The 12,880-nt window shown below is 40.9% G+C and overlaps 1 protein-coding gene across 1 annotated transcript in view; it reads right to left on the reverse strand.

Moving 5' to 3' along the window:
• The window catches only part of Dcaf10 (DDB1 and CUL4 associated factor 10), a 46,469-nt gene extending 39,039 nt beyond the window's left edge, over nucleotides 1-7,430 (reverse strand). The window contains exon 1 of the mRNA XM_076845793.1: nucleotides 6,837-7,430. Coding sequence (XP_076701908.1) covers nucleotides 6,837-7,387 — 551 coding nt within the window. The 5' untranslated portion in view covers nucleotides 7,388-7,430. The remainder of the gene's footprint in view (nucleotides 1-6,836) is intronic.
• Nucleotides 7,431-12,880: the final 5,450 nt, after the last annotated feature.

The following is a 12,880-nucleotide window of genomic DNA, read 5'->3' on the forward strand; positions in this document are numbered from 1 at the left end:
TAGCTCAGTGGTAGAGTGCCCCTGGGTTAAAACAAAAAAACAAAATCAACAGAAAGTTATCACTGGAGCTAAATTTTCTTTTTAGCTTTTGGGGCAGTAACAATAAATATATTAAATTTATTTAGCCCTTCAATGTTTTCTATTAATTTTACATACTATTTAATTGTAGTAACAAGTAACAGATAAGAGATAATGTAGTACTGCAGTTAAGAGCATAAGCCAGGATATAAGTCTTTTGTATTTAATGACCTTTCTGCTTTGAAGTTCCCCCAACCAAATGCAACTATATAGAGGGGAAAAAATTATTTTTGTGATCATTTTCATTGGTAAAATGAGTATTATTAATGCTTATGGAGGGCATGGAATCAGTGGATTTTGGCAAACTTATCCCACTAAATAATGATAAAAATAAACAAGAATGATAAAAATTAGGGATTTGTAGTTCAGGAATTATTCACCCATAAACCATTCCCATGGGCGTTATTCATCTGCTGTAGATTCTACTCTGCCATGGGAGTATACAATGAACCTGTAGTAGTACTACTATTCTCATCTGATTGCTTTTCGTCTCTCTGGATCTCCCCAGGGGCTGCAGTTCCCACAAATGACTAAGAGACAATTATAGGGAGAATGCGTAAGTAGGCTGAGCTACCTTTAGGGAAGCCACATGATCATTGGACATTTAAGCATTTTCTGTGTGGGGGAAGGTACCAGGCAGCAGTGAGGAATAGTTAGAATAGATGCTGGCCTGCAGTTCTCTAGTGAGATGGTTGTTGACAGCCCCTTGCTAGGCCATTTCTTAACGCTGTAATTAACACTGATGCAGTCGGATCTAAAATTTAAGGCCAACTCAAGAAATTTAGAAAGGCCCTGTCTCAGAAAATAGTGCTAGGGATGACTCAGTGGTAGAGCATTCCTAGTACTGTAAAACAAGACAAAAAAAACTTGGTACAGTGGAATCAATGTTTATCAGCTTGATATGAGGCCTGACTGAATCCAGCATCTATATATACCCTTGAAAGCAAAATTTTAAGTGATGCTGTTCACACCTTTTATATCCTTGTGTTTGTCTGAGGCACACTAAACTCAGTTTAACCTTCTATGAGGTAGTGTATTAAAATCTTCTATGATAAATTTGCCTGTTTTCTCCTTGAAGTTATTGAATCTTGATGTTTATATTATATTTAAAATATAAGACTCTTATCCAAGGCCAGGTTCATTTAAATCCATAAGCAAATACTCATTCAAGCTTTCAGGTGAACTGAATGTTTATCGTTAATAATTCTATCTCGGGCTGAGGATGTGGCTCAAGCAATAACACACTCGCCTGGCATGCACGGGCACTGGGTTCGATCCTAGCACCACATAAAAATAAAAATAAAGATGTTGTGTCCACCGAATACTGAAAAATAAATATTAAAAAATTCTCTCTATATAATAATAATTCTATCTCTAGTAACTTTTTTGCATGAAGCCTGATAATATAGTTTAGCAGTTTTCTTTAGAATGTGTTTTATTTTTCTATATCCTTTAACATTTTTCTCTACAGTAGTCCCATTTTTTTAAAAGAGAGAGATTTTATATATATATATATATATATATATATATATATATATATAGAGAGAGAGAGAGAGAGAGAGAGAGAGAGAGAATTTTTATTTATTTTTTTTGTTAGATTTCAGCGGACACAACATCCTTTTGTATGTGGTGCTGAGGATCGAACCCTGGCCGCACACATGCCAGGTGAGCACGCTACCATTTGAGCCACATCCCCAGCCCCCCCACCTTTTTTTTTTTGAAACAGGATCTTATGTTGCCCTGGCCAGTCTCAAAACTCATGGGCTCAAGTGATCCTTTTACCTAAGCTTCCTGAGAAGCCAGAATAGGGGCATGCCATACCTCACTTATCTTTGTTTTTAAGTTGGAGTTTGTGTGTCTATGGGGGAAGGAAGTACCAAAGATGAAACCCAGGGACACTTCAACCATGTGCTGCATCCCAGCCCTACTTCTTTCTTTTTTTGAGACGACTTGCTAAATTGCTGAGGATGGCCTTGGTCTTCCCAGTCACTGGGATTACAGACATGTACCACCACCTTTGTACTTATTGTAACTAGCAATATTGGGATTTATTTTCAGCTATTCTTTGAGCTTTTATGTCTTGCCTTACCCCATCGCTTTCCCTTTCTTACCTTCTTTTGGAAAACTTTTTCCTTATTATATGCTTTTTGTTCTACTTAACTAGAAATTTTATATTCTTTCTTTTGGTTCCTCAAAATTTTTAATATGCACACTTACTGAAGTGTATATATATGATTTATATAATATTAATATGTGTAACATTGTAATATACAATTCTTCCTCAAAGAACATAAGTAACTTACAATATTCCCTCATAATGTACATGCAATTGTTGTATATTTTACCTCCAGCTTTATTATTCTCAAAGTACATTTTTGGATTTAGTTTTATGAACATATGTAACACATTCTCTGCTCTTCATTCCTTCTGGCATCTCAGACTTTCCATTTGAAAACACTTCCCTTCTCTCTGAACTTAGAATTCATTTATTGATGGTCTGCTGGCAAATTCACTAAGCTGAATACGTATTTCATCCTTGTTCTTGTTAAGGACAAAAAACTGTTTTTACTGGGTAAAAACATCTAAACTGCAATTTTTTCTCCAGCATATTGAAAATAATTACCACTGGCTTTTGTGTATGTGTCAGATTATTATTGAAGACTAATCAGCTGTCATTCTTGTAGTGTTTCTTTGAAGGTTTGTTTTCCTCTTTTAAGATTTTACACAGCTGGGCACAGTGGCACAGACCTATCTGTAATCTCAGTGACTCAGGAGACTGAGGCAGGAGGATCACAAGTGCAGGGCCAGCAACTCAGTGAAAGCATGTTTCAAAATGAAAAAGGGCTGGGAGCATATACAGCTCAGTGGTAGAGTTCCCTAAGTCTGATCCCCAACACAAAATAAATAAATATAAAAATAAAGAAAAGATTTTATATTTACTTTCTTGAAGTGTCTAGGGAGGATTTCTTTTCTTGTTTTCTCTTTTGGTACCAGGGATTGAACCCAGGGGCACTTAACAACTGAGCCACATCCCCATTTTGTATTTTATTTAGAGACAGGGTCTCACCGAGTTGCTTAGGGCCTCACTAAGTTGCTGAAGCTGGCTTTGAACCTGTGATCCTCTTGCCTCAGCTTTCCCAGCTGATGGAGTATAGGCCTGAGCCACGGCACCTAGCTCTAGGGAGGATTTCTGCTTGGGTTAGTTGTGCTTCTTAAATCATAGCCTGGTGCATCTCTTTAATTCTGCCTCTCTTCAAACAGCCACCCCTCTCCATTAATCTCTCGTTTTCTTTAGGAACTAAGTAAACGTATGGGCTTTTCTCTCCATGCTCCATGTTACTAAACTTTCTTCATATTTTTTTTAATTTTTAATATATATATATATATTTTTTTTTTTTTTTTAAGTTTTCGGCGGACAACATCTTTGTTTGTACGTGGTGCTGAGGATCGAACCCCGGCCGCCCGAATGCCAGGCGAGCGCGCTACGGCTTGAGCCACATCCCCAGCCCCATTTCTTCATATTTTTAATCTTTGAATTTCTATTTATGTTGTAGATAAATACTTCATTTCTATTTTTCAATGTACTAAATTCTTATGTGTTTTCATACTATTATCTAATTTCATAACATGAAATTTACTTTTTCAGAATGTCACCTTAGGAGGTAATATACTTATTTTGACAATTTTGCTGTCACTTAAACCATTTTTTAAATTCTTTTGGAAATTACCTTCTAGTCCACATATCCTTTCTTTTTAAATACTAAATCCCTTCTAGTCTGGTCTCCATTAGATTCATAAACTTGATTCTTACATTCTATGTCATTCCTCCTCCCTGTATTATAAAGTCCTTGTAAATGGCAGTGGCTATCATACTTGAGATATGAGAAATCATCTTTCTTATTATAGATATGTCGTTGTCTATAAAATTACTTCAGCTCCTACACAAATGTTGGGCACACTAGTAGATAAAGTAAAAATACTAAAAAAATTGAAACACTGAACTATTTCACCTTGACAAAGATAAAAAAGAATGGCAATAGCAGTGCTGGCAAGGGTATCTGGAGATAGGCACTTGCATATGTGTTTGATAGGAATGAGAACTAGTTCTTTCTTCAGAGAACAATTTAACAATGTTTCAAAATTCCTTATAACTTTTGACTCATTCCAGGGACTTAGCTTTAAGGACATAAATTTAAATTATTTGTTCACAAAGTTTTATTTAAACTTAAAAAAAAATTAAATAATGCAGAAATATTAATGTGTTCACAATAAATTTTAGGAAAAAAGCAGGCTACAGAATAGTATGCTTACATGTTTCTATTAAACTAAATATACAAAGAAAAAAATTTTCCTTGGAATCCATTCAGTCTCTAGAATAAGTGATGTTTACTTCATTTATTACCTATGCTTTCCGCAACATACTGGCAATGAAAAATGACTGGATTGTTTTAAGTATATCAGAGTTCCTAACAGATTTTTAAAAATTTTATACATTTATTAATTTTATGTGGTGCTGAGGATTGAACCCAGTGCCTCACATGTGTGAGGCAAGTGCTCTACCACTGAGCCACAACCCCAGCCCCCCCAATTAGATTTTAAAAATTCTCTTGGAGGGATGGTGAATATGGCTCAGTGGTAAAGTCCTTACCTTGGGTGTCCAAGCCTTGGGTTTGATTTCTAGCACCACAAAATAGATGAATAAATAAATTAACAATAAATGTGTGTATATATGTCTATGTCTGGGAGAATGCAGTCTGGATTTAAATAAAAACTATGAATAATATATCCTTCATTCTACTATCCCTGGCAACTTAAATTCAATATTCATAACTTATTCTACCATTGCCTCCACCTAAAATTTCTCTCACAAAGAACAGAAACAGCTACTTCTCAAAGTCCTAAAAGTATAGGTAGGAAGTTAAGAGGAGAGGGGCCGGGATATAGAGAAGAGAGAAACTGAATGTTGACAAGGAACAGACCCTCAGTATTGGAATAGGTTAAGAAGAGGACTTGTAGGAAGGAGAGAAGCTTATTCTATGAATAAGCTTCTCCTTTAATCAGTTTTCTCCCTTTCTCAGGCACATTCATTGCTACAAGCTCCACCCAACTGCTATGAGAAAACCCAGAGATCCTAGCACCAGGTGTGATTACCATGGCATTTACATGAGTGAAGTGGAATAGGACTTACCAGCTCAGAGTAATTCCTGATTCTGTTCTTTTGCATCTTCCTTAGTATACTGGAGGTCTTTCTTCAGAAAAGTTTTGCTTCATTGTTTCTCAGCTTTTCTAATATGATATACTGCCTCTCTTCTACCATTGGACCTTCAACATATCAGTTTTCATCTGAAATATTTCTACCCTCTCTCCAACCCCATCTTGACTCAAGATATTTACTCCTACTAATTTTTCTGAACTTGGTTCAAGTGTCAACTTTCTCTGGGAAATCTCAAACACCCTAGTCCACAACTAATTCCTTTGAGCCTTTATCCAATTTGTAGGCATACATTATGCATTATTAGTATAGTTATCTAACGTCTAGTTGAACTGATGAAGTTCCAAGTTCAATAAAAGCAGTACCATTAACTAATTTTGCTCACCACTGTTAATCCTGTATTTAGAACATAACAAGTGCTCAAGAGGCATTTGTTAAACGAGGGAATGACTAAATGAACAACTAAGATAATTAGCAACCCAGAGGTCTTGAAGTGGTAAGAATTATATTAACTACACACAATTATACATGGTGGAACTTTGTACAAAATTTCCTTTCTTTGCTGTTAAACTTGAGAACTCACAAGACATAGTTTTAAATATATACAGCATATTATTTTGACAATTCCTAGAGCCCAAAAGTAAACCAAGACCAGATATTATATATCTAATTAATCAAGAAGAAGGCTGGTTTCCCTTAGCAAAAGTAGGTAGTCTAGCCTGGGAACTTTACAAATGGCCTAAATCTAGAGAGCTGCCTCTCTGCAATGGCTTAGTATTTCTTTTTATATTTTAAATATTTTTTAGTTGTCAATGGACCTTTTTTTTTTTTTTTTTTTTAAAGAGAGAGTGAGAGAGAGAGAGAGAGAGGGAGAGAGACAGAATTTTTTAATATTTCTTTTTTTTTAGTTCTCGGTGGACACAACATCTTTTGTTTGTATGTGGTGCTGAGGATTGAACCCGGGCCGCACGCATGCCAGGCGAGCGCGCTACTGCTTGAGCCACATACCCTGCCCTGGACCTTTATTTTATTTATTTATATGCTTGCCTCACACGCGCTAGGCAAGCGCTCTACCACTGAGCCACAATCCCAGCCCCTGGCTTAGTATTTCTTGAGCAAACGAATGCACACTTGTCTCTTTCTGGCTGGTTTAGGCACAGGGTACAGAGATTCTATAGGCTCTCAACCCTTAACAAAAGCTTAGATGAGTGAAAGGCAAACCTCGGATGACAGCGAAAGAATGAGCATTTATTAAAGATGTATTTACTGAGCACCTATGGTGTACCAGAAAGCCCTAGTTCTGGGCATTTTTCCTTCAGTCTCCCGAGCCTGAAGAGAAGCATCCCAGACCTGCCTACTTCAAAAGGCCAGGATGGGGGTTCCATAACGACTACGCGCTTCTGAAAGTACCAGGGGGCAGAAAAGCCAGAGGCCGAAAAAGGTCTCCAAAGCCCGGCCCGGGCCGAGCGAGCGAGCTCTGGATGGATGCGCATCCGGAGCAGAGCTGGCGGAGGTGGGGACCCACCCTCCGGGGGACCGCGCTTACCCGTCGGGCGAGTACTCGAGGTTGAAGACCGCTCCGTGGGTGCGGGTGCTGAGATACACCGAGTCCGCAGGGTGGATGGAACCATAGAGGTTAGTCATGGTGCGAAAATTGTCTCGCGCCGGGTCCACGAACAGCCCGCGGCCCAGGCTGCGTTCTCTCAGCCACCCGAACAGTCTGGCGCCAGGGCCGCCCAGGCCCGCGCTGAGGCCGTGCCGACCCCGGCTCCCGGCCCTGCAGTCCTGCCCGGGACGTCGGCGTGACGGGGAAGGAGGTGAGGGCTCTCCCAGGGCGGAGGCGGCAGATGACTCCACAGTCCTCGGCGGCGCTAGGTCTCCCGCCCGCGCGGCCGGGGGCAATGGGGGAGCGCCAGGGCGGCGAGGGGTCCGGGCGGCCGGCGGGGGAGGGGCCGCGTCAGTCCCGGGCTGCGCAGGTACGGGCGGGGCAGCGGGAGAGGGCGGCCTGGCGGCAGTCGTTTGTTCCCCGTGGGGCGCCGGCTCCTCAGCTCCGGCCGCCGCGTCTCCGCTGGGGCTCCGGGGCCCGAAAGAAAACATGACCAACACCCCCGCCCCCAGCTCCCAGCCGCTGTCCTGCCGGCCGACACCTCGGCGCTCCAGCTCTAGCCGACACTTCCGGGTGCGACGACCTAAAGCTGCCGGCTGGGAAACCTGCCCCACCGCTTGGTTGCCCTCCACCGGGGACAAGGAAAGAGGGGACACTGCAGTGTTGAGGTTTTGCAACCCCGAAGGACAGCAGTGCGGAACGGCTAGCTGTTCGTGTGAGCGACTGAAGATGCCAGGGGCCCGGGTGGGTACTGACTGAGGCTGGGAGTGGGTCTGTAGATGTCAGTGAGCGGTTAATGTGTGTCTGACCAGTATTATGAAGCTGGGCAGGATGATGTTACTATTGTCCCCACTATACACTAAGGGATGGATTACCGTATTAGGTGCAGGTCACGTATGGTAAGCTGAATGGCATACTACCTGCTCAGCCTATAAGTATGAGGGCTCAGGATAGTAAATTTTGCACTAAAAAGCCCTGTCTGCACAGTACCTGAAACTGTGGACTGTTGATGCCCTGAATATCTCTGCCCAATTGCCATCTATGGTCTAGTAGACCAAGTCTTTATCGACGCTCCTTCCTACAGGAAGGGGCACATATCCAGCCAGGAGGGACTGAGAGGCACTGGAGATCTGAATCAAATCAATCTCACAAGCGACAGAGCCCAGGGTCAGTCCTCCTTGTACTGCATCTGCCAGGGAGGTCATGGAACCGTGATGGAGGTGAGGCCTCCATCACTGTCGCTGAGGATAATATATAGAACTTGCTAACAGAAAAGGGTTAATAAGACCTGGCAGTTTCTTGGGGGAGTGAAGCAAAGTCCTCAGTAAGGGAGAGGCTGAGGCACAAGGAAACACATTTATTTACTCTTCTTCTCTATCCAATGACAGATTTTTTAAAAAAAATTACTTTCCAACTGATGTCTCCTAATACAACATGACTGAAATGATAAACACTGTTTTGTTTTGTTTTTTCCCTTTTCAGGCTTTTATACTTTGGGAGCAGCACGTTCACTCTCGATGATCACTAGTTCTGCCCATAAAGTAGAATTCTTTGTTGGGAACGAGTTTGATAAAATGAGCAAGGCGATTGGCCATGGCATAAAAAGATGAAATGGCAGCTATGTCCCAGGCATCTTCTCTACTGAAGCCATATATCTCAAGCTTTTTGAAATGGTCATCTGTTATATCATCGGCTCCGGAAACAGCAAGTGCAAACTCCAGCATTGCTTTTTCCCGAGCAGGAAGGTCAGACTTTCTCCAATTCACACAGACCTGCAAGAAAATATAGTCAGAAGCAGATTATCTTGTCTATTGCAAATAAATAAACAAACAAGGGCTTAATAAAATTGACATTGATGGTTAAAAAAAAAAAAGGCCCCTGAAGGTTAGAATAAAGGAGCAAAATCAGACTAAAAGTTTTCTGAGAAAAGTAGAGCTCAAAGACTCTCTTTGACCTGCCCCCCACATCAATACCAAACAAAATACAATATTTGCAAAGAGTTTACATTTAACAATTACTATAAATTAAGAATGTGCTCAGTGTTTTGTATTCATTATCTCATTTAATTCTTATAAAAACCTCAGACAGTTGTATTTTTATTATCATCCCCTTTTTATTGACAAACTGCAGTTTAAAGAGGTGAAGTGACTTTCCCAAGGTTATATGGCTAGAGCACAGTATAGCTGGGATCAGATTTCAAATACACTGGATTCCAAAGACTATACTAGGTAATCAATTCCCTTGCTAAAGCAAAACACTAGAAACCACTACAAACCTTAAAATAAAATAGTTTGGTGTTTTAGTCAGCTTTTTTGCCACTGTGATCAAAAGTCCTGGCAAAAGCTGTTAGAGGAGAAAAAATTTACTTGGGGTCTCATGGTTTCAGAGGTCTAAACCCACAGATGGCCAACTCCATTGTTATTGGCCTAAGCTGAGTGTAGATATGGCAGAGAACAGCTCAGGACATGACAATCAGGAAGGAGGGAGGGAGGGAGGGAGGGGGACAGAGAGAAAGAGAGAGAGAGAGAGAGAGAGACACTAACTGTGTACCAGGAACAAAATATATACCCCAAAGGCATGCCCTTAATAACCCAACTCCTCCAGCCACACCATATCTACCTAGAGTTACCACTCAGTTAATCCCTCTCAGTAGATTAATGCACTGATTAGGTTAAGGCTCTCTTAAACCAATCATTTCACCTCTACTTTCTTGCACTGACTCACACATGCGCTTTTGGGGGACACCTCATATCTAAACTATAATATTCAGTAAACCATTGTGTGACAACACATTCTATGACCCCCTCGGGAGAGAGATCCTGGATGAGCAAAAGTTGGGTGTCGAGGCAGGATGCACTCAGCAGGGCAAAGGGGATGATCATGAAGTCATTTTTAGGCCAGCAAGAGATACCTTTAGGGAATAGTTTACAAAGTCTCTATAGATCAGATCAGAAGAGAAGACTGGGGAATAGTGAAAATGATGAACCTCAACTCTGAGAATAAATGCAAAGAACAGATATTTCTGTTCCCCAGTCTTAAGGATCAGGGATTTCACTATAGGGTTCAGTAGGACTTTGTAATGAAATGGACATAGTAATGATACCCAAAGGGCATGACTTTGGACAAAGTAAGGACAGGATAAGTTGTTGACTGAAGAACTGATGGGCAAGAGCAGGTGGAGGCAGTTCCAGAATGAGAAGCAAACAGGCCAATGCCTGGGGTCAACAGTAAGAATTCAAAAGCCTAAAACATTGGTTTGGGCCCAGAAGGAATAATTAGTGGATGGACAAAATTCATACTGGAAGTGCAAACAGTATAATTAGCAGAAAGATGGCAAGTTTTGAAAAGAGACTCTTGCCACATTATAGCTATATATTCCATACTAAGTTAAATCTCTGAACCTTAAGTCTAAAATGGTTATAAGGCTTGCCTTGGACAGGTAGTTATGTGCATCTGATAGAATGTATGCCAAATAACCACCACTATGACTGATATTCATCTGGGGCATAGCTCTTCCTAATACTAAACATCACATACATGCAAAAGCAAGTGGGCACATAACAGGAACTGGAAGGGAATTCAAGCAATTAGAGATTTTGTTCCCTGCACCATATCATAACATGGGCTTTGTTCTTTCCTCAGGTATGAAAGGCCCTGAAACTGGAACAGGAGAGGTGGGCACTAACCTGATCAGAGAGCACTGGGTTCTTTGAGTAGACCCTGTACCAAGCACTATGGACAACCACATGGTATAGGCTCCTGTTGACCAGGCTGGTCACTACAATGATGAGTTCCTTATCTGCTCTGCTGAGCTGTCCTGGGGAGGAAGAGGAAAGAAGAGCTGTTCATAATTCCTGGGCAATGGCTTAGAACCTAAACAGGTTTAGCTATATTTTAGCAACAGGCTCTGCCCACCCACCAACTTGCCTGCCTTTCACTTATACATTTATTCATTCATTCATCTCTTGTCCCTAGCTACCAACTGACCTATTTTGTTTTTATTTATTTATATGGTGGTACTGGAGATTGAACCCAAACCAGGATCTAGTGCATGTTACCAAGCACTTTACCAATTACCCACATTCTCAGCCCTTTTTGAATTTTATTTTGAGACAGGGTCTTACTAAATGGCCCTAGGATGGCCTCAAACTTTTGATGCTTGGCTTTAGCCTCCTGACTACAGGCAGGCCATCATGCCTAGGCTATTTTACTTTCTTCACAGTATGTAGTACTTTCTGAAATCAACAGACTTCTTTCTTTCTTTTCTTTTTCTTCTCCTCTTCCTCCTCCTCCTCCCCTCCCCCACTTCCTCCTTCCATCTTCTTTAGTTGTTCACTATTCACTTTCTCCTCTTAAGAGTATGTTCAAGGGGCTGGGGTTATAGCTCAGAGGTAGAGCACTTACCTAGCATGAATGAAGCACAGGGTTCGATCCCAAGTACAACATAAAAATAAATACATAAAATAAAGGTATTTTGTCCACCTACAACTAAAAACTATATTTTTAAAAAGCAGTATTTTGAGGGGCTGGAGATATGGCTCAGTGGTAGAGCGCTCACTTAGCCTGTGCACGACCCTGGGTTCTATCCCCAGCACCACATAAAATAAATAAAATAAAGATATTGTGTCCAACTACAACTAAAAAATAAATATTAAAAAAGGAGCATGTTTGAAATCCCATTTTTTCTCTCAGGAACTTAATGAGACCCTGTTTCCAAATAAAAATAAAAAGGGGTGGTGGGTTCAATCCCTAAAGAGAGGGAGGAAGAAAGGGAGGGAGGGAGGAAGGAAGGAAATCCATTTTTTTTAAATTTGTTTTTTAAAATAAAAATCATATCCTCAAAGAAATACCTGGCAGATAGTAGTTGCTCAGAAAATGTGTTAATGAAATACTAAATTCAAGAAATATTTTGTGAGGCCTATCAGGTACTAGGCTAACACTTAAAAGAGGAGGAAAGAAGTGGGTGTGGTGGCATAGGCCTGTGTTTCCCAGCTATTCAGAAGGCTGAGGCAGGATTGCAATTTCAAGGCCAGGATTGCAAGTTCAAGGCCCTGTCTCAAAACAAAAAGGGCTGGGGATGTAGCTCAGTGGCAGAACATATGCAAGGACCTGAGTTTAATCACTAGTACTGTAAGTAAGTAAATAAAGTAGAAGAAAAAAGAACAGACTTCCTAACTTCATGGAAGCTACTATTTGAGGTAGGGATAGGCAGAAAAGGGGAGAACCCACTTTGGTACCGGGCACAATTCTGGGAACTTTACATATGTAACCTCATTTACTCCTTACCTCAGCTCCTCAAGTGAGTATTATTAATGCCATTTTACTAGTAATGAAACTAAGACTCTGAGGTGTCCAAATACTTTGCTGAAGTTGCTTGGATTATTTATGGCAGAACTCACATTTGAACACAGGATTGGTCTTTTTCTAGTAGGATTGAGAAGCTGCAGAAAGATATGATGAAAATAAAAGGCAGACAGGACTCTGTATGCCATTAGAAAAGGGCAAGGAGGGGGTTGTAGGCAATCGGACAAGGAATTCTTCCTTATACATGAAGGAAGGTGAGATGGACTTTGAAGGAAAAGTCAGATTCACAAAGGCATAAATAGGAGAAAAAGCATCCCAGGAGCATAGCAAAGTTAGAAGATCTAATGAGATCCAAATGCTGAAGGGGACAAAATGTAGCTCCCATTTTGACTTAGAACATAAAGAGGGACTGAGGGTAGGAAGCAGGCTGGTGACAGACCAAAGAGAACCACCCCATAACTGCTGGCTGTCTTCCAGTATCTGCCTTCTTCCTTTAGTAACAGAATCTCTTTATTTAGCTGGGCACATGACCAATCAGCTTCCCTCATAGCTAGATGTGACAGTGAGACAAAGTTCTACCCAATGGGATATAAACAGAAGTGATATATGCAACTCTTATGTCAGGACCTTAAAGAGAAAGGACTTGTGCCCACCAGTGATGCTCCTTTCTGCTGGTACAG

This window comes from Callospermophilus lateralis, chromosome 2, assembly GCF_048772815.1.
Source record: "Callospermophilus lateralis isolate mCalLat2 chromosome 2, mCalLat2.hap1, whole genome shotgun sequence".
NCBI classification, from domain to species: Eukaryota; Metazoa; Chordata; class Mammalia; order Rodentia; family Sciuridae; genus Callospermophilus; species Callospermophilus lateralis.